Here is a 26,473-nt window from a genome sequence, read left to right on the forward strand (position 1 = left end):
AGCCCCCCCCCCCCCCCGCCTTCCGGGTAACCCGCACCTTCAGCCCCGGGCTCCGCCCACCGCGCCCCGGGCGCGCGCCTAGGAGCACCTGGCCGCCCCTCCCCCGGCTCCGCTCCCCGCCCTACTCCACCGCCCGCTAGCGCCCCAGCTCCGCGCCCACCCCTCGCGGTTTCCTCCTCCCCGCCCCCTCCCCCTCCTGAGGCAGAGGGGGGTGGCACTCAGCGAGCGCGATGGCGTGGCCAATGGGCGCTCCGCTTACTCTGGCCTCTCCCCCGCGCGGCCGCCAATCGCGGCGGGCGGTGGTGGTAATATTGTGGAGTGGAGTTTGGATGCCGCCGCTACCGCGGGCTGGAACGGCGGGGCGCGGGGGCTGCTAGGGTATTTCGGGAAGGGGGCGTGAGGAGGCGGCGGCTGCGTGGGCAGGCAGCTGAGGGAAAGAGAAAGAAAGGAAGGAAGAGGGCGGGGAGTCCTCAAAGGAGGAGGCGGGACCGGCCGGGCTTCTCACCTCCCGGTGGCGGCGGCGGGTGGCTCGGGAGGCGGTGCCGCCCCCTGCCCGCGGACCCGAGAGTGCAGCCGGCCGCCGACCCGCTGGCCCCGGGTAGCGGCCGAGGCTACTGGGGCGGGAACGGTGGGCCGGGGCGGCGGCGGAGGCGGCCGACATGGCGTTCCTCAAACTCCGTGACCAGGTAGGTGAGGGGCGGCGAGGCGGGATCGCGCCGACCGGGGAGGAAGGAAGGGGGGGTGGCGGGCGGGCCAGCAGTGTGGGCCGCCGGGGCGCCCTCTCGGCGGAGTGCCTGCGAGGGAGGCTGGGTGCCGTCCCGGCGACTGCGTGGAGCGGCCGGGCTGGGGGCCGCAAGCGACCCGCCTGTCAGCGAAACCCAGTCGGGTAGGAGCTCACGTGCTGCTGGGGGGCTCGCCGCCGCCGCGGCCGCGAGAGGGGCGGGTCCCACGCTCGCAGCTTAGGCGTCCGCGTCCGACGCGCTGCCGGTTTTGCGCCTTTCTGTCCGGCCAGGTGAGGCTCGGGCCTAACAGGTGGCTTCCTGCTGCTGGGCGGGAGCGGTGCTGGCGGCTGTGACCTAGGGTCACGACCTTACTCTCCTGTTTGCTTCATCGGGTAGTTCAAGGCTCATTCTCTCCGGGTTAAAGGCGGTTGATTTTGCCTAGGGACTAGCTATTTAACGTGCAAGTTCCCAGACTTATTTTCTTTTGACATCTGTGCACCATCTTGGTTACTTTCTTGACTTGGGAAGAGCTGGTTAAAGAATACCTCAAGTGCGGAAAAGAGTAGTGCTGTCATGGACAAAAAGATAACTTTGTGTCTAGCAACGAAATCGTGCCTATTTAAGATCGACTTGTACACCTGAATACATGGAAAGATGGGTAACAGGGCTTTCAGGCAATACAGAGGTTTCCAAACATTTGTATTTCTCCATTAAGGAAAAGGGAAATTAACATGTGCTTTAAGGAGTCGCGATGGACTTACTAGTGCTGAAGATTTATTTTTACCGCTTGTTTTTCTAAACAGAAGATTTTGAATAAATTCTAGGGGTATGTAACTTGCATACATTGGGAAACTATTCTGAAAGTTTTTATCCCTTTTGCAAAAACAATAGGGAAAAGTTGAGATGTATTTTTAATAGTCTCTGTGAATATTGTACTTTAAATTCTGAATGTAAGTAGTATTGTGAATTCTCTAACAAGTGAATGTTATTTTATATTTAGGCTATCATAAGTGAATTTTTTTATGCTTAGGCTGATGACTGAATTATTTGGTATCAGGAAGGTTTTACTGGTAGTATTAACATCATCAGGAAATGATACTTTGATGAACTCAACTGTTTAGCCAAGTTTATACATTGTATTTCAAATTATGCAACTGTATTGTTCAATATGATAACCACTAACCACATGTGGCAACTTAAATTTAAATTTATTAAAATAAAATAAAAACTGAGTCCCTTGGTTCTGCTAGCAGCATTTCAAGTGCTCAATTAGCCACATATGAGGAGTGGCTATGGTATTGGACTGCACGGATACAGAATTTCTGATTTACATCGTTAGAAAGTTCTGTGGGACAGCACTCTTAAAGAATAACAGGTGAAGCACAGTTAAAGCATAAACCCATTCCTGCTAATTCCTGTACAGTTGACTCACATTATACTCTGAATGGTGTGAAACTCAAGATCTCGGTTCTCCACTGGCACTCTGTGCTTCCATAAATTATAGTTGAAATAGTGAAAAAGTTTGCATGAGAAATTTGGTGAACTCTTAGGAGAGCATCTCATTTTATTCACCATCAGTTTTAAACCGAAACAGGATTGTGTTTTCAGTCGGACATAAAATCCAATTGCACCATTGCATTTGTGTATTTAGAAATTGCAATTATGAAGCAATTTTGATGCTGTTTCAGGTTTATGTAATAGTTGTACATGTTTAATACTTGCATGTATCTATTAATACTCAGTGGTGATGATGGTGTATAAAATGTCATATATAAACTTGAGAATACTTGGACAAGCTAATGAAGTGGCACACAGCTCAGAGGGGAACAAACATTGAAGTTTACATCCACTAATTGGCTCATCTGGTCTCTTTTGGGAGACTTTGAGAAATGAGTTTGTTTTTTCCTAATTTAAAAGGAATAGCTTTTAAAAGTCATCTTATATATTGATATTTTATTAGCTATTAGAAGTGATGGTAAAAGTAAAATGGAATACAAATACTTTTTTAAAAAGATTTTATTTTTTTAGAGGGGAAGGGAAGGAGAAAGAGAGGGAGAGAAACATCAGTGTGTAGTTGCCTTTCTCGGTGCCCCCTGCTGGGGACCTGGCAGGCAACCCAGGCATGTGCCCTGACTGGGAATAGAACTGGCGACCCCTTTGGTTTGAAGGCCTGTGCTCAGTCCACTGCACTATACCAGCCAGGGCACAAATACTATTCTGACATTTCCCATCTACATGAATAGTAGTTCAGCTAGATGAATTATTTTATTTGGAGGAAAGGAGATCTGGATTAGTACTCAGAATTGTAAAGCTGGAAAGTACTTGATACAGCATTTGGCTCAATCCTCATTTATACTTGAGTTAGAAAGTAGATCTTTTCTGTGTTTCAGTATTTCCATATTTACCTTGTATATTATTTTCTTTTAGCTTTACACATACAATTTAGTACATAGAAGCTATAAATTGGTAGGGGTTAGTTTTCTTTATGCACATAAGGAGCAGTGTTCTAGATGGCTTAAGCATAAAATTTGTGAGTAAATAAAGCAGTTTGTTTTTATAGCCAGTCAAGGATCTGATTGAGATAATATCACTCATTTTGTGCCAACACCTAATATGGGGATAAAAAGTTACTGCTGTACTATATATTCTTTTAGTAAATAAAATAATTTTAATTGTAAGTGAAATGAAATAATTTGTTTTCTGTTTGTAGTAGGAACATAAAGTTCTTCCCTTGATTTCTTTTTTCTTATTAAAGAGTTTATATAGCATGACTTGGTAACACTTGCAGAGTTTTATTCAGTAGGTGTCACTTCCAAGATTTTTATCTTATGTGTCTAATAAAAATGTAATCATGTGTGACTACATTTAGAAAATGTTTTAATTTTAATGTTTTCCAGCCACATTGAGATATTATTGGCATGTATGTTTGTGACATAATAAGTTTAAGGTATCCAACATGATCCTTTGATACTTGTACATATTGTGAAATGGTTAACACAATAGGATTAGTTAACACCTGTGTTCCCTCACAAAATTACCACTTTTTTATGTGTGGAGATAACATTTAAGTGTTGTTATTTATGGTCACAGTGCTGTACATTAGATCTCCAGAACTTACTTATCTTATAGCTGGAAATTTGTACCCTTTGACTAGTTTCATGATTATATTTTATCAGTAGTAATTCATAGTATAACCTATTAAGAAAGGTAGGTGGTCTTTGTTTAGATCAGGGATAACATACAACTGGAAAGCTAAATGGCAACTGACTTGGGAATAAGTATCTGGAAAACAATAAGGAATGATGGAGGACATGGCAAATAGGAGCAGGTATGTTAGTTGCTGCTCAGCTCTGGGCCATTGTTACTGTATAGGTGTGCCTAGTATTTTTAGGAATCCTGTTTTGTTTTGGAAGCCAGAGTTCAAGATCCTTATGAAAAATCTATTTATAAATGGTGACAAGTTGGTAGTTTCCATTGACAAAAATTTAAAGCTGTGGTTTTCAAAAGGGGTAGTAGAACAACAGTTTGTAATAGTTAGTTTAGATCAGCTTGAGGAAAAAAACCTACAAAGTTAAGATTCCTATTAAAAAAATAGTTTTCTTTGAGCCCTGGCTAGTGTGGCTCAGTGGATTGAGCACCAGCCTTTGAACCAAAGGGTTGCCACTTTGATTCCTAGTGAGGGCACATGCCTGGGTTGTGGGCCAGGCCCTCAGTGAGGGGCATATGAGTAGAACCACACTTTGATGTTTCTTTCCCACTCTTCCTCCCTCCCTTCCTTTCTCTCTAAAAGTAAATAATGTGTTTTTTTTAATTTTTAAATAGTTTCCTTTGAGATACAATAGCCCAAATTGTCATAAACTTCTAAAAATTGAGATAATTTACATACCATACAATTTACTCTTTTAAAAAGTGTGCAATTCAGCTTTTAGTATATTCACAAACTTGTGCAACCATTACCACTATCTAATTCCAGAACATTTTAATCACTGTAAAAGGCCATAACAGCCACTCCTTATTTTCTTTTCCCCCTGTCCCCTGGAAGCCACTAAGTAGCCACTAAGCTACTTTCAGTATCTGTGAATTTGCCTATTCTGGATATTTCATATATATAGACTTATACAATATTTGGTCTTCAGTGGATAAAGACTTATTTCACTTAGCATAGTATTTTTAAGGGTCACCATGTTGTAACATGAATTACTTGGTCATATAAACTTGTATCATGTTTCTAAAAACCACTTTTATGTTGTGTTACTGCTGCCTATAGTGTACATATATATAACCTGGGACATTTGTTTTTATTTTCTGAGTTTGTTTTATAACTGGAATTAAACTTTGCAGTAGTGCTAAAGGATAATAGCTTTTATAGTTGAACTGTTTTTGTGCTCCCTTCTGGGTTAATGGTCAATAGGTAAGGATTCTTGATATTTTTTAAACAGGGTTGGCGTATGTCAGTTAGTAGATGCTGGGTGGATAAGAATAACTTAACCACTATCTTTGATAGTTAGCAAGTTCTCTCCTGATTAAATATTCACTAAGGGCAGAACATTATTTGACTTTGAGTAGGAAAAAAAGGTGATCCTTGAAAAATCTTGTGACTGGGGATGCAGAATATATGAAATGCCTAAGAAGAACCTGATGCCCAGGTATTCAGATATTCTTTATTGAGTGTCCCCTTGCTCTGTGTTGGAGACTGTAGGAGACGCAAGAGTACAGTAGGTAACTATCTGTCTGCCCTTAAGAATCTTACTGTGTAGAAAAGGAGAAAAGACTCACATAAATGCACAGAGACTGAGACACTTCACATGAAAATGTTTATAGAGGTTGAAGAAAAACATTGGGAGCATTTTATTTGGAAATGTAAAATAGTTAAAAAATATGTGTCCTATGTTTCCTGATACATATATTTTTTGAGACCTTGTACAGTACAGTGTAGAATGTGGAGAGCTCCTTGAGCTACAGATAACATGCTTCAGTATTCACGAAGGTTTGCAGATCTGCGAAACCCTTCATAGCAAGGGAGGTGGTTTATGTTCATAGGAAAGATTTGTTGAAAACAACAGTTGTGCAGAAAAGCAGCAAGGGGGAACTATGAAGGCAGGCCAGAAAAAGAGGATGATGTATCTGTGGTGGGATAGTGGACCTGATTAGTGTGTGTAGTTGGAAAGGACAGAAGATAGATTAACTAAATTAACAGTGACTACATTATGAAGAACTTTAAACGCAGAGCTAAGAACTTTGGCCTTGATTGGTAGGTGATGGGAAGTCATAGCTGGGCTTTCTTAACCTAGGTTCTTTGAAAGGCTTCAGGAAGAATGTACATATATGTATTTTTCTCAAAAAGGTTTATAACTTTTATTAGATTTTTCAGAGGGCCCTGTATCACCCAAAAGTTTAATAACTATATAGGTTTTAGAAGAACAGATTCTAAAACAGGGACAACCAAGATCAGTTAGGTGGCTACTGTTGTAATTCAGAACATATGTAAAACATTTTAGTACAAACTGAGTATATTAAGTACAAAGCAAAAGTTTGGATGGAAATGAATAGATACATCTTTAAAGGATCCTTCTAGTTATATTAATGGTTCACTTGTTTGTACAATTGAGAGTGTCTTATATTCACATGACAGTTGACAGTTTTTTGTTTTATAGTTCCATTAGGGTAAATTAAACATGAAATTCAGTCAAACATTGGTTATGGTAGTGAAAAAAAAAAGAGCAGGTAATCAAGGTAGTTAGATTTGGGCCACATTAGATTTCCCAGGATTTTATATTATTTCACTTTAATTTTTTTAGTCTAATGTAAAATTTATATTCAGTGAATGCACTCTACCTGGGCTGGAGTGAGATGTTCCTGGAAAATGTTCTTTGCCTGGTAGTTTAGGATTTAGTCTTTTTGTTCTGGGTAGTGCATCTCGTGGACAGTTCATATCAAACCAATCGCATGATAATACTTCTGATTTAAAGCAGAATAAATGAAATCTCCAGTTATTTAAACCAATAATGTTTTAATGTGTTAGAGTACATTGTATACAATGATTAAAGTTCTTAAGTACTTTAGGTTTAATTTCCATTCTTACTCCCCAACTCCAGTTCTTATACTATTAGATGATGATTCATCCACCTGCCTTGTATGATACTGATTTTTTTAAAAAGTTACCAGCATTCTCTGTATGTATACTGATTGACATACAAACCAAAGTCTAGATAGGATTGTTGCCTCTACAACTTTAGTGAAAAGTTCATTTTTGCCTAGTAAATTTAAGTTCAGATTCTTAGTGATGGTTTACCATTTAAATTTATTTATTTTAAACCTAAAGATGTATCTTTTCTACTCTTAAGGTTATAAGGCCACAGATAATATGTAGCAAAGGACAATTAATATATTTAAAAAGAAAAATCAGGAAGCAGTTACTTCTGAAATAAATATCTGTTCCAGAAACTTAAATGAGTTATTACCATTGAGTAGTACTACTTTTATCTTTATTTTCTATTATCTGAGGTACCCAAACCCCCTCTCCCCCCACAAACTTTTTATCTTATAATAGAAAGTATAAATTAGTCTGGAGAGGCAGCTTTTTCTCTTGCATCAGTTTGGTAGCTTTTTCTTTTTAAAACAGCATTACTGAGATATAATTCTGATACCAATTTAAATTGTACAGTTCAGTGATTTTTTAGTATATATACAGAGCTGTATAAATATCACCACAATCAATTTTGGAATATGTTAACATTCCAAAAAGAAACCTCTTAACCCAAACCTGTCACTTCCTCTTTAGCCCTAGACAACTACTAATTTGCCTTCTGTCTCTATATATTTGCCTAGTTCACTTAGCATGTTTTGAAGGCTCATTATATTGTAGCATGTATCACTATTTTTATTGCTGATATGATTTCATATTTTATCATTCCACATTTTATTTTTTCACGCAACAGTTGTATATTTGGGCTGTCTCCACTTTGGGGCTAGTGTGAATAATGCTGCTTTGAACATTTGTGTCAAAGTTGTGTGGCAATAAGTTCTCATTTCTATTGGATATATACTTAGAAGTGGTCTAGGTGGGTTATATGGTAATTCGGTATTTAGCCTTTCAAGGGACTGCTAGTTTGTTTTTCACAGCAACTGCACCATTTTGCATTCCCACCAGCAGTGTATGAGAGTTCCCACGTCCCCATGTTCTCAATAACACTTATTATTACGTGTCTTTGTAAAACATTTTATTATAGTCATCCTAATGTGTATGAAGTGATATCACCTTGTGGTTTTGATTGCATTTTCCTGATGGCTAATGATGTCGAATCTTTTTAGCAGATCCTTTGTCCATTTTTTAATTGGGCTACTTGTCCTTTTATTACTGAATTGTAGGAGTTCTTTATATATTTTAGGTGCAAGTCCCTTCTCAAATATATGATATGCAAACATTTTCTGCCATTCTATAGATTGTCTTTCTACTTTCTTAGTGTTTTTTGAAGCACAAAAGCTTTTAGTTACCAGTGACTCCTAGGGGTTTAACTAGGGGGCCTTGGTGGATAGGGCATGCAAAAAGAGGAGTTGGTTTAAGGGTAAGATGGGTTCAGTTCTGGCAATATTAAGATCTTAGTGGGACATTTAAGTGGAGAAGTGTTGTAAACAGTGAGCAGTTAAATGTGAGGCTGGGCTCAGGGAAAGGTGTTCTTAGTGGTAATTGAAGTGAATGAGGTCACTCAGGGAATGAGAATAGCTCATGGTCAAGGAAAATACAATGGAGAATATGAAATGAGTGGAGGAAAAGAAGCCTAAGAAGCTACCAGAATTAGGAAGAGAACCATGAGAGACTATCACAGGCCAAGGAGGAAAGAGTTTCCTAAATTACACCTGTGTTGTCTTAGGTACAAAGGCTCAATTTTTTCATCACTTTTCAGTTTTCTTTTTATCCACCCACATTGTTTTAAACTTTTCCATGGAAATATTTTTTTTTCTGTCTGCTCCAAGCTCTTTACTTCCTAAGCCAGTAATTCCTAATTTGGGCATGTGTCAGAGTCACTGGCTAGCTTAAATATAAATTTTGGGGGTCCTGTTAGAGCTGAATGAGGATCACCTGGGGTAATGCCCCAGAATCTGTATTTTAAAACTTCTGGTAAAAACTGCCTTGCTCTTCACCAACCTTGTTTCCTTTTCTCTCAGATCCCAACTCACTTATATATTTATTTACCAGCCCCTGTTGCATTTGGGGATGGCCGTAAGATTGAGATTTGACCATAAGAAATTAAGCAGTGAAGTGTTGAGTGTTTCGTTAGCCCTGACCAGTACAAACTTCTCTTGAACAATGTTCTCTTTCCTTCACCTGCTGATTTGGTATTGTCTGCCAAGGCAACTTTGGAAATGATGGTCCAAGAAAGCTGAATGTCTGTCAGCCTGGGTCATCTCCAGCCTCCTCATGCCCTTAGATGATCATTAACATGGATTTTTAGACTTCATGTAAGCCTGAAATAAAAATAAACTATTATGTTATGTCACAATTTGGGGATTTATCTTTTAGAACATCCACTGTCTTTCATCAATATAACTCCTTAGATTGTTATGCAAATTCTGTTTTGGGACCCACTGGCTTTGGTTTGTAGGTTAGTCTTCAACTGTTGATTCTAGATCTTATATATAAAGTGTTTTCTTTGTATAATTTTCCTGGAAATGGTTATAATTAACATCATGTTTATCTTTTTAAGCAACAAACATCTGTATGTTTACTACCTATTGGTTCTTGATGCTGGTATGCATCTTTATATAAAACAGGGTCTCTGCCTTTTAGTATGGGATAAATGGAATTAGATAAGGGCAATTATCTTACCTGTGCTTTGAGATCCATCAGTGTATAAATGGCTAATTGAACCCAGTAGTAGAGTTGGGGCCCTTATTTTAATGGGATTTTGTTTACGTTCCTCCTGTAATACTGTTTTCTCTCATCCTTAGTGGGCAAAAGCCATACATAGTCTGTTTAAAATCCTTTAGAGCATTGGCCCCCAACCTTTTTGGCACCAGGGACCAGTTTCACAGAAGGTAATTTTTCCACAGACTGGGGTGAGAGGAATGGTTTCGGGATGATTCAAGCACATTACATTCAAGCTCACCTCCTGCTGTGTGGCCCGGTTCCTAACAGGCCACAGACTGGTACTGGTCCATAACCCAGGGGTTGGGGATCCCTGCTTTAGAAGACTAAAAACTACATTTTTGGTAGGTTTGTGTTACATGAGGGTATGTGCTTAAGCCTGTGTTTTTCTTAATCTCTACCACCAAGAAAAAACATCGAATACTATAGGAGAACTGCAGTTTTTAGCCTTGATGGAGATTATAGTATTAAACTTTCCCTGCAGTTAACTAAAGGGTTTTTTTTGTTTTGTTTTGTTTTAAGGAATATCTTATTGATTGCATTTTTCTCTTCCCCTTTTCCTTGTGAGGGAACTTTTGGATTATAAATGGTGAAAGTAAGAAAGGACTTATTATCTTTAGTGTTGTATTCTTTTTTTAATATATTTTATTATGTTATTACAGTTGTCCCATTCCCCCCTTCACTCCCCTCCACCCTGCACACCCTCTCCCACCCACATTCCTCCCCTTTAGTTCATGTCCATGTGTCGTAAGTTCTTTAGCTTCTACATTTCCCATACTATTCACACCCTCCCCCTGTCTATTTTCTACCTACCATCTATGCTACTTATTCTCTGTACCTTTCTCCCTCTCTCCTCCTCCCATTCCCCTGTTGCTAACCCTCCATTGTGATCTCCATTTCTATGGTTCTGTTCCTGTTCTAGTTGATTGTTTAGTCTGTTTTTGTTTTTGTTTTAGGTGTGGTTAATAATTGTGAGTTTGCTGTCACTTTACTATACATGTTTTTTATCTTCTTTTTCTTAGATAAGTCCCTTTAACATTTCATAAAATAAGGGCTTGGTGATGATGAACTCCTTTAACTTGACCTTATCTGAGAAGCACTTTATCTGTCTTTCCATTCTAAATGAAAGCTTTGCTGGATGGAGCAGTCTTGGATGTTTAATGGATGTTGCCTTTCATGACTTGGAATACTTCTTTCCAGCCCCTTCTTGCCTGCAAGGTCTCTTTTGACAAATCAGCTGACAGTCTGATGGGAACTCCTTTGTAGGTGATTGTCCCCTTATCTCTTGCTGCTTCTAGGATTCTCTCCTTCATTTTTACCTTGGCTAGTGTAATTATGATGTGCCTCAGTATGTTCCTCCTTGGGTCCAACTTCTTTGGGACTCTCTGGGCTTCCTGGACTTCCTAGAAGTCTATTTCCTTTGCCAGAATGGGGAAGTTCTCCTTTATTATTTGTTCAAATAACTTTTCCACTCATTGCTCTTCCTCTTCTCCTTCTGGTATCCCTATAATTTGGATGTTGGAACATTTAAAGATGTCCTGGAGGTTCCTAAGCGTCTCCTCATTTTTTTGAATTCTTATTTCTCCATTCTTTTCTGTTTGGTTGTTTCTTTCTTCCTTCTGGTCCACTCTATTGATTTGAGTCCCAGTTTTCTTCCCATCACTATTGGTTCCCTGTGCATTTTCCTTCATTTCTCTTACTGTAGCCTTCATTTTTTCATCTAATTTGCTATCAAATTCAACCAATTCTGTGAACATCCTTATCACCAGTGCTTTGAACTGTGCATCTGATAGGTTGACTATCTCTTGGTCACTTAAAAGTATTGGCTCTGGGGCTTTGATTTGTACTTCTGTTTGAGCTTTTTGGTCCACTTGTGCCTGTTGCATAGTGAGGGGTGGAGACTTAGGTGTTCTCCAGGGTGGGGCAACCCAGTTGCTGGGTTGTGACTTATATGGGGGCGGGGTCTGAGAGGAAACAATGGCACTTGCTCCTCTTTCGGTTGGATTTCAGTCCCTTCTACCGCTTCCCCCAAGCTAACTGGGCCTTTCTGGTGCTAATTCCTGTGTGGGTGGGCTTGTGTAGTTCTAGGAGGCTGGGAATCTCTCCCTGCGCCTCAACCCCCACAGGTGTTTTCAGTCAGTTTCCCAAGGTTCTCTTTCCCCGGGCTGGGACCCTTGCGCGGTCTGTCTCACTGCCCAATTTTGCCTGGTTTATCTGCACATAAATGTGGCTGGGACAGCCAGGTGCCTTGCGCTCAGTGCCTCGCTTCACAGTCACTGCCTTGCTGCATCTGCCAGCCACCTGTGTGCCCAGGGTCCGCCTGCTGCGGTCTTACGCTCGGGATGCCTTACACGCCCGTGATGCGTTAGGCTTCGGGTGCCACTGCTTTTTGTGCTGTCACCTCTCTCCGCCCGGCTGCCCAACTCCTCCCCTCCTATCAGTCAGGATGAATGTGCATATTTTAATTCCTTGGTTGCCTGACTTCTATACAGTTCAATTTTCTGTCAGATCAGGTTGTTATCTTGTTTATAAATTGTTGCTGACCTTCTTTTGGTTGTGCGAGGAGGCACAGCGTGTCAACCTACGCCTCCATCTTGGCTGAAGTCTGCTAGTGTTATAGTCTTATTAGTATACGTTAATTAGGATGAAAATCAGATAATTCAAACAGGAATTTAAAATATTGGATGTAAATGGGCAAAGTTTATATATTGGCTAGTTCTCTGTGTGGTGAGAGGTATTCCTCACTTTCTTTATTTTTAAGATTTTATTTATTTTTCAGAGAGAAGGAAAAGCAGGGAGAGGGAAACATCGATGTGTGATTGGTTGCCTCTTGCACACCTCAACTGGGGATCTAGCCTGCAACCCAGGCATGTGCCCTGACCGAGAATCAAACCAGTGACTTTTCCATTCACAGGTTGGTGCTTAATCCACTGAGCCACACCAGCCAGGGCTCCCTCACTTTTTGAAAGCTTATATGCTAGGCAGTGTGAGGTTACTGAGTGTCAGACTGGGTTATGCCAAGAGGGAGAAGAGTGTCCTGGGAGAAATATAAACAGCTAGGCAAACAACAGCCACATGCTAGAGAAGTGGAGTTAGTTGACCTTGAATGTTAACAACACCTGGCTTTTAAGGGATGTAAAAGCAAACTATAGCATCAAGGGTGAGCCCTAGAGTTGAAACCCAGTGAATAGTTTAGAATAGTAAGTGTAGTATATTAGTTGGATAGATCCAATAAGTAGCCAAATCCAACATATAGGCAGGTCGTTAGAAACTAGCATGTCTTTGAGAGCTTGAATCATACAAACAGAAGATACATGGACTCAAGAGACTTCAGTAGGTGAAGCTAAGGGGCTGCAACCTTTCAGACATCCTCATTTGTTACTGTGGCAAGGACAGTGTGGAAACTGGGAGTTCAAAGTACAGTGGCTTTTCATTGGTTGAGTGTCTAAGGAAAAGCTCCTCCTTCCTGCCGGGGCAGTAGAGTAGAAAAGCATCTTTCTGCAGGAGATGGAAAGTATGTCTTTTCCTGTTTGGGTAATTGACTCTGAGTGATATGGCCTTAGAGCTTCCCCTCCAGGCCCTCCCAACCACAATTTAATGAGGTTTCGGTTCACCAGTCTTCATATTCTTAGTTTCAATATTACCCTTTCAGGTTATAGCTCCATTTTTACCCATGGCTTTATTAGACAAGAGAAGCAAATGACCTAAAGAAAATGTTAGGTAAATTACAGTGGATGTCATACATGGACGTGGGAAACGATTATGATACCCTTAATTGAATGTTTGAAATGGTAGAGCATGTGCTTTTAATTCTGGCTCATTAATTTATCACCTTTGTGACTTTGGACAAGTTATTTCACTCGGGTTTTGAGTTTCCTCACCTAGAAAAAGGAAGTGATAGTGTCTGTGACCAAGAGTTGTTGAATTAAATGAGGGCATGCAGAACTCCTGGCATGCAGTTGACATTTGATAAATGGTAGCTGCTAATGCATTGGAAAGGACTTTGGGTTGAGAGATCTGGGCAGCTCTGCTGCTGTCTTATGGTATGATGTTGACCAAAGAAACTAAAATCTGAGCCTGAGTTTTTTTTTTTACCATCTTTATTGAGTATAATTTACATACCACAAAATCTATCCACTATGCAATTCAGTGTTGTTGTTATTTTTAGTAAATTCAGAGAGTTGTACAACCATCACTGCCATCTAACTTTGGAACATTTTTATCACCTTGAAAAGAAGCTCCCTCCTTCTCATTAGCAGTCACTCTCATGCCTCTTAACCATCCCATTCCCCTCCAACCTTTCCCTCAGCCTTTGGCAGCTAACTACTAATCTACTTCCTATCATTAAGTATTTGCCTGTTCTGGACACTTGTAAATTGAATCATATAATATGTGGTCTTTTATGGCTGGCTTATATCCCCGTCTAAAATTTAGATGTGTTATTTTTATTTTTTCATCTTTTTGCACTTTTCTCTCCCTACTCCCACACATGGTTATATTTTGGTGTCTGGAGGGACATTACCTATTAACCAAGATTGTAGTACTCAGATTGGGCAAAACCAGGTAAGCAACACCCACTACAGACAACCTTAACAAGGCTTATTTTTGTTTGGGTATGCCATATGTTACAATATAACTTTTAAAATATCCTTCAGTGTAAAGCAGTAAATCAAATTGTTTGAGTTAAATTTCTCTGATTGGAATAGTGAAAACATTTTCTTTTTCATTGTCATATGTTAAGGCTATGTAATATTCAAAAAGAAAAGGAAGATTTTTTTCATATATCTTTTTATTATGAATCCCGGAGACAAGTCTGACTTATCCTGTAGGTGGTCTTCTCTCTGAACCACATTGAATCTAAAATGTGCTGAGTTTGTATGGCTTTCATTGGTTCTATATTCCTATGTGCCTAATCGCTCTGTCAGAAAAGCTTCCTTTTACCCAATTCAGGTCTCTCCAAGTACAATTCAGTCATTTTCTGTGGTGTTGTCTACAAAGATTTTGTATAGCTAGTTGATCAACCTTTCAAGTTGGATTCAGGAAACTGATTGGTTAGACCAGTAGCTCGCTCCTTCCTTCCTTCCTTCCCTCCTTCCTTCCAACAGTTCATTGAGGTATAATTCCCATATCTTAATTCATCTGTTTTTAGATTATAGGTCAATTATTTCAGTACACTTATTTTAATTTTATTTTTTTAGAAGATTTTATTTATTTTTAGAGAGAGGGGAAGGGAGGGAGGAAGAGAAACATCAGTGTGTGGTTGTCCCTCTTTGCAACCCTGGCATGTGCCCTGACTAGGAATCGAACTGGCAACGCTTTGCTTCACAGGCTGGCACTCAATACACTGAGCTATACCAGCCAGGGCTATTTCAGTACATTTAAAGAGCTGTGCACCTATCACCCCAATCTGGTTTTGGAACAATTCCATCACCCAGAAAGATACCTATTTTGGAAAACTGCAGTTCTCCTGTTTCTTTTTTATTCTCACACTACTACCACACTTACCACACTTGACACTATCTACCTGGAGATAGCATCAGACCACACATATTAAGAGTTTAGTCCTACAAGACTGCCCTACTCCCTTCAGAAGCCAACCACAAGTACAGGTTATCACCAGTGCTTATGACTGGATATAAATCAGAGGCTACTGATTAATTTACTGGAGTGGCTTACAGACTCAGAGAAACACTTTATTTACCAGATTACTGGATTACATTCAGGAACAGGGGAAGAGGACAAGGTATATGGGGTAAAGGGTGCACAAAGCTTCTATGCTCTCAGGGCACACCACTCTCCCAAATGTCTGTGTGTTCAACAACATGGAAGCTCTCTAAATCCCATCCGTTTTTAAGTTTTTGTTGAGGCTCCATTATATAGGCATGATGTATTAAATCATTAGCCATTGGTACTTGAACTGATCTCCAGTCCCTCTCCCCTCCCTTGGAGGTAGGGGTGGGGTGGGACTGAAACTTCCAACCCTCTAATCACCTGGTTGGTTCTCTTGGCAACCACCCTCCATCCTTAGGTGTTTTTCTAAAATAACCTTATTAAATATAACAAGACACATTTATTCTCATCACAGGAAATTCCAAGGGTTTTAGGAACTCTGTGCCAGAAAGAAGAATGAAGACCAAATGTATATTTATAATTAAAAATCACAATGTTATACAATACCTCATACCTATTTTGCACTCACTCCTGGTTCCACCTTCTGTACCAGGTGACCACTGGTTATAGATTTGTCTATAGATTTACTTTTGCTGGCTATTTCATATAAATGGACTCATGGTACAGGAGTCCCCAACCCTCCAGCAGTAGATGGTACAGATCCCTGGCCTGTTAGGAACAGGGCCACGAGGGAAGCTCACCTGAGCTCCGCCTCTTGCCCCCGCCCACTACCCCACCCCCATCCATCTGTGGAAAAACGGGTCTCTGGCACCAAAAAGGTTGGGGACCGCTGAAATAATATGCAGTATATTTTGGTCTGGCATCTTTCTTTAGCATATGTGTTTCTGAGGTTTGTTCATGTTGTAGCATATGTTAATTTTTTGTTGCCCTACCACATTTGGTTTATCCATTCACCAGTTTATGGAAATTTTAATTATTTCTCCTTTTTGGCCATTATAAACAGTGCTGCCATGAATATTAATATATAAATCTTTCTGTAAACGTGTTTTAATCTTGTTTTGGAAAGATTCATAGGAGTGAAATTGCTGGGTTGTATGGTAAGCTTATGTTTAATGTTTCAAGAATAGCCAAACTGTAATCCCTGTTGTATGTTGCTGGATTTGGCTTGCTGATGTTACCATTGTAAATGGGGTCCTTTCAGTGAATTGCAAGGAAAGCCAGGAGACCTACATATGGGAGGATAAGGCATAATGGTAAGATTTATTGTAGAAGCAAAGTCAAAGATCTGTCCTGGGTTCAGCTCCATCCCTCTGTGAAAGAGGTCAAACTTGTCTTCATCAAGCCCAGAACAAAGGCCAAGGTCCAGAGATTCTCTGCCATTGGTTCAGTCCATGTTAAAGCTTATTCCAAGCTTTGTCCCCATCCCTCTAGCTTAGTCTGTTTCTGGCTGTGCTTCTGTTGGCACTGTGCCCAGGCTTGCACTTCGAGTCCACACAGCCTCTTGTGGGTCCCAGGTGGCTGATAGGCCCCTTGGCTGAGAAAATGCACTATTTTGTTGAGGATTTTTATATCTCCATTTTTGTGGTGTCCTTGTTTGGCTTTGGTATGAGGTTAATGTTGACCTCAGAATGAATTGGAAACTGTTCTCTTTTCTGGAAGAGTTTGTGAAGTATCCGTATGATTTCTTTGAATGCTTCATAGAATTCAGCAGTGTAGTTGTGTGGGTCAGGTGTTTTCTTTGTGTTTAGCTTTAATTATTAATTCAGTTTCTTCACTTTTTATAGGTCTGTTGAGATTTCTATTTCCTCCTGAGTTAGTTTCCATAACTTGAGTTTTTAAATTTAATTTTTCAAAATTATTTTTTAAATTTAATTTTTCAAAATTATTTTTAAATTTAATTTTTCAAAATTATTTTTTAACATTAATTTTTTTCAGTTACAGTTTACATTTGATATTATTTTATTTTCTGTAAGGCTAGCGGTAATGTACCCCTTTTCATCCCTAATTTTGGTAATTTGTCCTCATTCTTTTTTCCCCTAATCAATCTAGCTAAAGGTTTGCTAATTTTGTTGGCCTTTTTTTGTTGTTGTTGAATTTTTTCTTTATTTTAATCTCTTTTCTGTGTTGATGTCCTCTCTAATATTTATAATTCTTTTCTTCTGCTTGCTTTGGGTTTAGTTTTTTTTCCTCCCCCCGAATTTCTTAAGATGGAAACTTATTTATTTAAGGTATTTCTTTTCTGATACTGATGTATACAGCTGTTTCTCTTTTAGTACTGCCTTAATCCATATGCTGTTTTATTTTTGTTTTCATTTGGCTCAAAATATATTCAGAGTTTCTTTGTGATCCATGGGTTATTTAGAAGTGTATGTTTGTTTACGAACCAAATGTTTGTTTAACATTCAAACATTTGTAGATTTCCCAAATTTCTTTTTGTATTCTAATTTAGTTCCATTGTAGTTGAAGAATATTCTTTGTATCATTTCAGTTCTTTTAAATTTGAGATTTATTTTATGGCCTAGCATATGGTCTCTCCTGGAGAATATTCCATGCATGCTTGAGGAAAATGTGAATTGTGCTGTTGTTGGGTGGCGTCTTCTATACGTGTTTGTTAGGTCAGATTGGATAATAGTGTTGTTTAAATTCAATATTATTACTGATTTTCTGTTTACTTGGTCTGTACATTATTGATGGTGGGGTATTGAAGTCTCTTGCTGTTTAATTGCCTGTTTCTCCATTTCTTTAATTTTTTGCTTCCTCTATTTTGGGGCTGTTTTGTTAGGTGGACATGTTTATGTTCATTATGTCTTCTGGTTAAGTGTATACTTTTATAAAATGTCCCTCTTGGCTGCATAACATTAATTTTTTTTACTTAAACTCTATTTTGTCAGATACTAGTGTACAGGGTGGGGCCAAAGTATGTTTACAGTTGTGAGCACACAAAACACAGAGTTTATTCTTGTATTACTATTTATTATTGTATTATCTTCTATATGAAGAACTATAAACCTGCTTTATTCCAGGTCTCTGATGGTTATTGTTTGCATGATGTATCTTTTTCCATACTTTCAAACTTTTTGTATCTTGGAATCTAGAGTGTATCTTACAGCATATAGTTGGGTATTCCTTTGTTAATCTAGTCTAACAGTCTGTCTTTTTTAATGGAGTGTTTAATCCTTTCCTGCTTAATGTTATTTTTGAAATGCTTGGATTTGCATCTCCCACTTGCTCTTTGTTTTCTGTAATACCTGGTGTCTTTTTTTTTTTTTTTTGATCCTTGGTTCTTTTTTCAACTTCTGTATTTTCTTTCTATAGATTTATTTTTTTTAATTATATTTTTCATTGTGCTATTGGGATTACAATATGTATCTGAAAATATCATAAACTACTTCAGATTAATACTAATAATGCTCCAGTATAGCTCCATTTCCTCCTCTCTCCTTTGTGCTCTTATTGTCATATATATTATGTTCACTTATGTAGCAAACCCAGCAATACAGTGTTTTAATTATTGTTTTAAATACTGTATGACTTTTTTTGTTTTTTTTTTAAATATATTTCATTGATTATGCTATTACAGTTGTCCCAATTTTCCCCTTTGCCCCCCTCTACCCAGTACCGCCATTCCCTCTATCATCCCCTCCTTAGTTAATATCCATGGATCATGCATATAAGTTCTTTGGTTTCACATTTTCTATACTGTTCTTAACCTCCCCCTGTCTGTTTTGTACCCCCAATTTGTACTTCTTAATCCCTGTACCTTCTCCCCCATTCTTCACTTTCCCCTCCCAACTGATAACCCTCCAAATGATGCCCATGGCTATGATTCTGTTCCTGTTCTGCTTGTTTACTTAGTTTGTTATTTAGATTCAGTTGTTGATAGTTGTGAATGTATTGCCATTCTAGTATTCATAATTTTGATCTTCTTTTTGTTAGATTAAGTCCCTTTAACATTTCATATAACAATGGCTTGGTGATAATGAACTCCTTTAGTTTTACCTTGTCTGGGAAGCACTTGATCTGCCCTTCCATTCTAAATGATAGCTTTGCTGGATGGAGTAATCTAGGTTGTAGGTCCTTGCTTTTCATGACTTTGAATACTATTTCCATTCCCTTCTAACCTGCAAAGTTTCTTTTGAGATATCAGCTGACAGTCATATGGGAACTCCTTTGTAGGTAACTGTCTCCTTTTCTCTTGTTGCTTTTAAGATTCTCTCTTTATCTTTAACCTTCGGCATATTGATTATAATGTGTTTTGGTGTGGTCCTCTTGGGTCCCATTTGTTTGGGACTCTCTGTTCTTCTTGGACTTGTATATCTATTTCCTTCACCAAATTAAAGCAGTTTTCTTTCATTGCTTTTTTCAAATAAGTTTTCAATTTCTTGCTCTTCCTTTTCTCCTTCTGGGATGCCTGTGATTCAGATGTTGATATGTTTAAAGATGTCCCAGAAGCTCTTTAGCCTATCCTCATTTTTTTTAATTGTTTTTTCTTCTTGCTATTCTGATTAAATGTTTTTCTTATTCCTGGTTTTCCGAATCATTGATTTCTCTTCCTCATCCCCTCTATTGTTGGTTCCCTGTAGTTATTTCTTTATTTCATTTGGTGTAACCTTCATTTCTACCTGGGTCTTTTTTATGCTGTTGAAGTACCCAGTGAGTTCCTAGAGCATCCTGATAACCAGTGTTTTGAACTCTGCATCTGATAGGTTGCTTATCTTTGTTTTGTTTAGTTCTTTTTCTGGAGTTTTGTTCTGTTCTTTCATTTAGGCCATATTTGTCTCCTCATTTTCACAGCCTCCCTGTGTTTGTTTCTGTGTATTAGGCAGAGCAGCTTTGACTCTCTCTCTTAGAAAAGGCACCTATAAACTGTGTGGGGCGGAGCCTTAGGTAATCGCCATGGTGGGGCAACCCTTGTCATCACTCTGGCTCTGTGTAGGAGAAGGCTCGGAGAGGGGACACTGCCGCTGCCTGGCCTCTGGAGTTTTGCCTGGGAGGAAGCTATCTCCCAGCACCAGCCCTCTTGCCAGTCACTTCATTTTCTCCCTGTATGCCACTGGTGCCCTTCCAGCTGTTGGTCTGGTGCTGTCCCAGAGGGTATGGGTTTGCATGAGTCCTAAGTTGGTTGAGGGTTCTTTAAGAGGAATCCCGCAGTTTCTCCCACCACCCCAATCCTCACTGGTTTTTACAGCCAGAAGTTATGGGGACTTATCTTCCTGATGTTGGAACCCTGGGCAGAGTAGTCTTGTCTGGGCTTGGTATCCCTAGTTCTGAGGTATCCCTCCCAGTTTTACCCCCACTACATGGATGTGGGCTGCCCGTTCCTGCTCCTCTCCACCCTTTTCCATGTGTTTCTGCCCTTCCCACCCATCTGGATGTATGTGGCTTCTTTAAATTCTTGGTTGTCAGACTTCAATACAGCTCGATTTTCTGACAATTCGGGGTGAAATTTGGTTTGTAGTCTCGTCTGTAATTTTTGCTGTAGTTGTACATTGAGAGCAGGGTGTTTATCTATGCCTCCATCTTGACTGGATGTTTAAACAATGTATGTCTTCTAAAGAGGAGAGAAAGAAGAAAAATATAGTCTTTTATATTAATCAACATATTTACCACTTCTGATACTTTATTTCTTCTTGTGGATTTGGGTTATAATAGGCATCATTTCCTTCCTCTAGTGTAGCTTCATTCTCTCCTCCCTTTTTTTTGCTATTACTTTTATGTATATTACATCTTTATATATCCCTAACAGCTTATTTTAGGCAGTTACCTTTTAAATCAAGAAAAAACACAAAAATATATTTATACTGTCTTATATTGTCATTTTCCCTTTACCTGTAATTACCTTTGCCAGTGTTCCTTTTTTCATGTAGACTTCAGTTATCTGGTGTCACTTTTTTTCATCCTGAAGAACTTTCTTTCATCTCTTGCTCCTGAAGAATACATGTTAGAGTTAGTGAGTCCCTTCCCATCTTCTCAGTTAGGGATCATATATACCTTATAATTATATGCATGGTAATAGTTGAGTGAGGATTGAGAAGGAATGATAGGAGATGAGATTGGGGCAAAGTATGTAGAGGCCAGTTCCTAGAGTATCTTGGGTTCTGTGTTGTGGAATTTGAACCTCATAGCTGTGGGGAGCAACCATTGGAAAATTTTATGCAGAGTTCTGGCATCGTATTTGAGCCCTGAGGAGAAGACTTTGAAAGACTAGGTTCTAAATGCTTTTTTAGCAATGGCAGGCTCTAGGAAGAAGGTGAATCTGCCTTTTTCTCTGAAATTCCTTCTTTGTGCTTTTGGGCAGTTAAAAGATGTTTATATCCAAGTAGCTACTCCCTTGCAGGCATAAAATAGCTACAGGGTTATACAGTTTGTCAAATGGAACCATGGAGCTGGCTGAAGTTTGTGAAACAGCAGTTTAAGAATCACTGTCATTGGATGAACAGATTGTTTACTGTTTGTGTATGTGGGAATCGGTGTGTATTGAAACTTAAAGAAACCTCTTTTTGCATCTGACGTTTAAAAAATGTTTTTCATTCTTAAAGGCTGGTCGTACATTAGCAGTGCCTTTCAGTAGTTTTGATATGACAGAAGTGTTTGATTATTTTATTTGGCACTCACAACTCTTTTTTTTAAACCATAGAAAGAGTATATATAAGAAGTTTTGTTTTGCTTCCTAGAAAAAAATTGAAGAGCAGAGACCTTATTTACTCCAGGTTTTTGTCACCTACCAGTTTTTCACAGAAGTATAAAATCAAAGGAAAAATGTCCCCTCCCCCAGTCTTGCCAGATTTTGTTGTAAACAACTCTTGTGATTGGCAACTTGTCAATGGATGTTTTTTCCTTTGCATAACTTACTGCAGGAGATGACCTTGTTTCTGTACCACTCTCATAATTTATTGGCTACTCTTGCCTTTAGGAGTGCAGGAGCTCTTCTTTTCATTATTCATAAAAAATCATCAAACTCTATCATATTCAAGAGTTTAACATAGTGTTTTCATTGAACTGATGGATGTTAGAATTGAAACTGTAGGGGAACTTACCTATATAGTCTAGAACTTAAAAGTTTTCAGAGAGTAAGGGCCACATTTTTGCCCAGCACAGCACCAAACAGATAACATACAATTATGTCTCATGCTTTCTAAACACTAGAATACAAAATAACATTTTACCTACCACACTTGATACTTTGATAATATCTTTGTGAACGAGCATTTTCCAGATGACTGATTATAATGTTATAAAATCATACATAGGTAAAAGATACATTAAAAGTGCTCAAATTTCAGTGTGAAAAATTATGAAAAGTTCATTGATTTAGTTTCACATTGTAACCAATGTTTAAGAAATACCACTTGTGAAGTTTTGATGCAGTGTCAAAGAAGAATATCCACAATTTTTTGGAAAGGCTTTTTATAATATGGCACCATTTTCTGTTGTGAGTTACAGATTTTCTTCATAGAGTTGAAGCAGGAAAACTTAACAGACTGAATGCAGAAGTGGCTCTGTTACTCTCTACTGTCTTCTGTTTAGCCAAACGTTACAGAGATTTATAGAAATTAAAACAGTGTCAGTCTTTTCACTAATTTTTATTTTTTTTAAAGATTTTATTTATTTATTTTTAAGAGATGGGAAGGGAGGGAGGAAGAGAGGGAAGAAACATCAATGCAAGAGAAACATCAATTGGTTGCTTCTTGTACGCACCTTATCCAGGGACCAAACCTGCAACCCAGGCATGTGCCCTCACTGGGAATAGAACTGGTGACCTTTTGCTTTGTGGGATGACATCCAACCAGGTGAGCCACACTGGTCCAGGCCTACTAATTTTTTAAAAAACATTTATTTTTATAAAGTCGTTTATATTGGTATGTAACATTAAGTAAATTGGAATTGTTTAAATAATTATTCAGTTTTAATTTTAAATATAATAAACAGCAAAATAAGTAGCCGCCATAAATAAAACTCTTTAGGGCCCCCAGTAATGTAAAAGTGTGAAGGGGTTTTGAGACCAAAAATTTTTTTGAACAGATAGCTTTCTGAGATTGGTCCCTCAAATATTGTTGAAGCCAAGTTTGTGTCTCTTGAGTTAGGCTACCATAGGCTAGAATATTTAAATTCTTTGGGTTCTTATTGAAATGCTGGCTTTTTATTTCAACCCAAGTGTATTTTTAATGTGTAAGATATATAGCAGAATTTATGATGGTTAATTTTGACTCCATATGGCTAAAACATGAGTGGAGAATTATATCTGGAAAAATGACAAAAAGAATTGCAGGAAATAGTAGAAAAATATTTTCTAGAAGTTACAGTAGGCAAATGATCATGGAAAAAAGGATCTTATGAAAAGGCATTATTTTATGAGAGTCTTAGAGAAATAAGATGGGGTTTAGCAGACATCATAAATGTAAGAGATTGCATATCCATTAAAGGGGTATTTTATTATAGGAGCATGTTAATTATTGACACACATTATAGCTTTATCTAACCATAAAGAAATCATAGGTTTTCTGTTTCTATAAACACTGAAATTAAAGCTGTAGGTTTGAGTGAATTGTTGATTGGTTACTATGGAAGTATTTCAGGCAAAATCTAGGAGAACTTTGCTAAAAGTGATTTAGAGGGAAAGAGACTTTCCACAGATGTTTTCTTATCTATATAAAATTAATCAGGATTACCTTGATTTAGAGTCCTGGTCTTGATTAACCCTTTGTAGAGGGTAAGTTTGGCTTGTATTTAGGGCTTTGAGAAATACCTGTGAAGTCAAAGAATGAGTGCTGTGTGGTGTAAGAAGTTGTGGAAGATCCAGAAGAAAGCAGTGAGGAAAATTTGTCAGGGGTTGAGTTAAAAACTTAAAGGCAGTGATTTTCTCCTCTAGATATTAATATTTTTGTTTGCTGATTTTGTAAATATAATTTTTATGTGTATTACTTTAATCCATGGGAACTTTGTAGTTACTTTTTCCTATTTTTTGAGATCTTCCTGTCATGCTATGAATTTCCCTCTTAGGATTGCTTTCCCAGTGTCCCACAGGTTTTGGATTGTTGTGTCCTCATCTTCATTTGTTTCAAAGAACCTTTTGATTTCTTTTTTTTTTTTTTAATTTTATTTATTTATTTTTAGAGAGGGAAGGGAGGGAGGGGGGGAGAGAGAGAGAGGGGGGGGGGAGGGAGGGAGAGGGAGAGAAACATCAATATGCGGTTGCTGGGGGTTATGGCCTGCAACCCAGTCATGTACCCTGGCTGGGAATCGAACCTGGGACACTTTGGTTCCCAGCCCACGCTCAATCCACTGAGCTACACCAGCCAGGGCTGATTTCTTAATTGATTTCATTGTTTAATAACATGCTATTTAGCTTCCATGGTTTTTTGTGATTTTTCAGTGTTCTTGTGATTGATGTCTACTTTCATAGCATTGTGGTCAGAGAAGATGCTTGATATGATTTGAGTCGTCTTAAGTTTATTGAGACGACTTTATGTCCTTTATGTCCTAACAGGTGGTTTATCCTAGAAAATGTTCCATATTCACTTAAAAAGTATGTATATTCTGCTGCTTTGGGGTGAAATGCTCTGTGGATAACAATTTAAAACCATTTGATCTAGTGTGTCGTTTAAGGCTACTGTTTCCTTGTTGATTTTCTCTTTGGAAGATTTATCCATTGAAGTCAGTGGGGTGTTAAAATCCCTGACTACGACTGTATTTCTGCTGATCTCTCACTTTATGTCCATCAAGACTGGCTTCACATATTTAGGTTCTCCTATGTTGGGTGAGTAAATATTTACTAGGTTTATATCCTCTTGTTGGATAGTTCCCTTTATCATTATGTAGTGTCCTCCTTGGTCTCTTACTATAGCCTTGGTTTTAAGGACTATTTTGTCAGGACAAAAAAAATATGGCCCAAGTGAAAGAACAGATCAAAGCTCCAGAAAAAATACAACTAAGCGATGAAGAGATAGCCAACTTATCAGATGCAGAGTTCAGAACACTGGTAGTCAGGATGCTCACAGACACGGTTGAGTATGGTCGCAAAATAAAGGAAGAAGTAAAGGCTATGAAAAGTGAAATAAAGGAAAATGTACAGGAAATCGACAGTGAAGGGGAGGAGACTAGAACTCACATCAATGGGTTGGAGCAGAAGGAAGAAATAAACATTAAGTCAGAACAGAATGAAGAAACAAGAATTCAAAAAAATGAGGAGAGACTGAAGAACCTCCCGGAGAACTTTAAATGTTCCAACAGCTAAATCATAGGAGTGCCAGAAGGTGAAGAGAAAGAGCAAGAAATTGAAAACTTCTTTGAACAAATAATGAAGGACAACTTGCCCAACTTGGCAAAGGAAATAGACTTCCAGGAAGTCCAGGAAGCTCAGAGCCCCCCAAAAATTTGGGCCAAGGAAGCACACACCAAGGCACATCATAATTACATTACTCAAGATTGAAGATGAGAGAATCTTAAAAGCAACAAGAGAAAAGGAGACAGTTACCTACAAAGGAGTTCCCATAAAACTGGCAGCTGATATCTCAAAAGAAACTGCAGGTTAGAAGGGAATGGAAGAAGTATTCAAAGTCCTGAAAAGCAAGGACCTACAACCTAGATTACTCCATTCAGCGAAGCTATCATTTAGAATGGAAGGGCAGATAAAGTGCTTCTCAGATAAGGTCAAGTTAAGGGAGTTTATCATCACCAAGCCCTTATTCTATGAAATGTTAAAGGGACTTAATTAAGAGAAAGAAGATAAAAAATATGAACAGTAAAACGTGTAAAATGACAACGAACTCAACAACTATCAATAACCAAACCTGAAAAAACAAGAACGAACTAAGCAAAACATCTAGAACAGGAACAGATTCACAGAAATAGAGATCTCATGGAGGGTTATCAGCGGGAAGTTGTGGCGAGTGCAGGAGAAAAGATACAGGGAATAAGAAGCATAAATGGTAGGATCAAAATGGACAGGGAAGTTAAGAATAGTATGGGAAATAGAGAAGCCAAAGAATTTATATGTATGACCCATGGACATGAACTAAGGTGGGGGAATGATGGTGGGAGGGTGAGTACAGGGTGGAGGGCAATAAAGGGGAGGAAAAAAATGGGACAACTATAATAGAATAAAAAGGTCTGTTTTGTCAGATATAAGTATTGCTACCCTAGCTTTTTTTTCCCATTTCATTTGTATGAAATATCTTTTTCCATCCCTTTACTTTTAGTCTGTGTGTATCTTTCAATCTCAGGTGGATCTTGTTTTCTTACCCATTTAACTATG

At 38.7% G+C, this 26,473-nt stretch overlaps 1 protein-coding gene across 6 annotated transcripts in view; it reads left to right on the top strand.

Annotated features, from left to right (window-relative positions):
* The first annotated feature begins 287 nt into the window (after positions 1 to 287).
* Positions 288 to 26,473, top strand: part of ANKRD28 (ankyrin repeat domain 28) — a 177,224-nt gene continuing 151,038 nt past the window's right edge. For all 6 annotated transcript variants that reach the window (XM_045856627.1, XM_045856629.1, XM_045856630.1 and 3 more), the window contains exon 1: positions 288 to 686. Coding sequence is in view for 1 of the 6 variants with exons in the window: in XM_045856624.1 (XP_045712580.1) it covers positions 660 to 686 (27 nt within the window). In the remaining 5 variants the exon portion in view is untranslated. The remainder of the gene's footprint in view (positions 687 to 26,473) is intronic.

This window comes from Phyllostomus hastatus, unplaced genomic scaffold, assembly GCF_019186645.2.
Source record: "Phyllostomus hastatus isolate PE091 unplaced genomic scaffold, TTU_PhHast_1.1 phas_scaffold_129, whole genome shotgun sequence".
NCBI classification, from domain to species: Eukaryota; Metazoa; Chordata; class Mammalia; order Chiroptera; family Phyllostomidae; genus Phyllostomus; species Phyllostomus hastatus.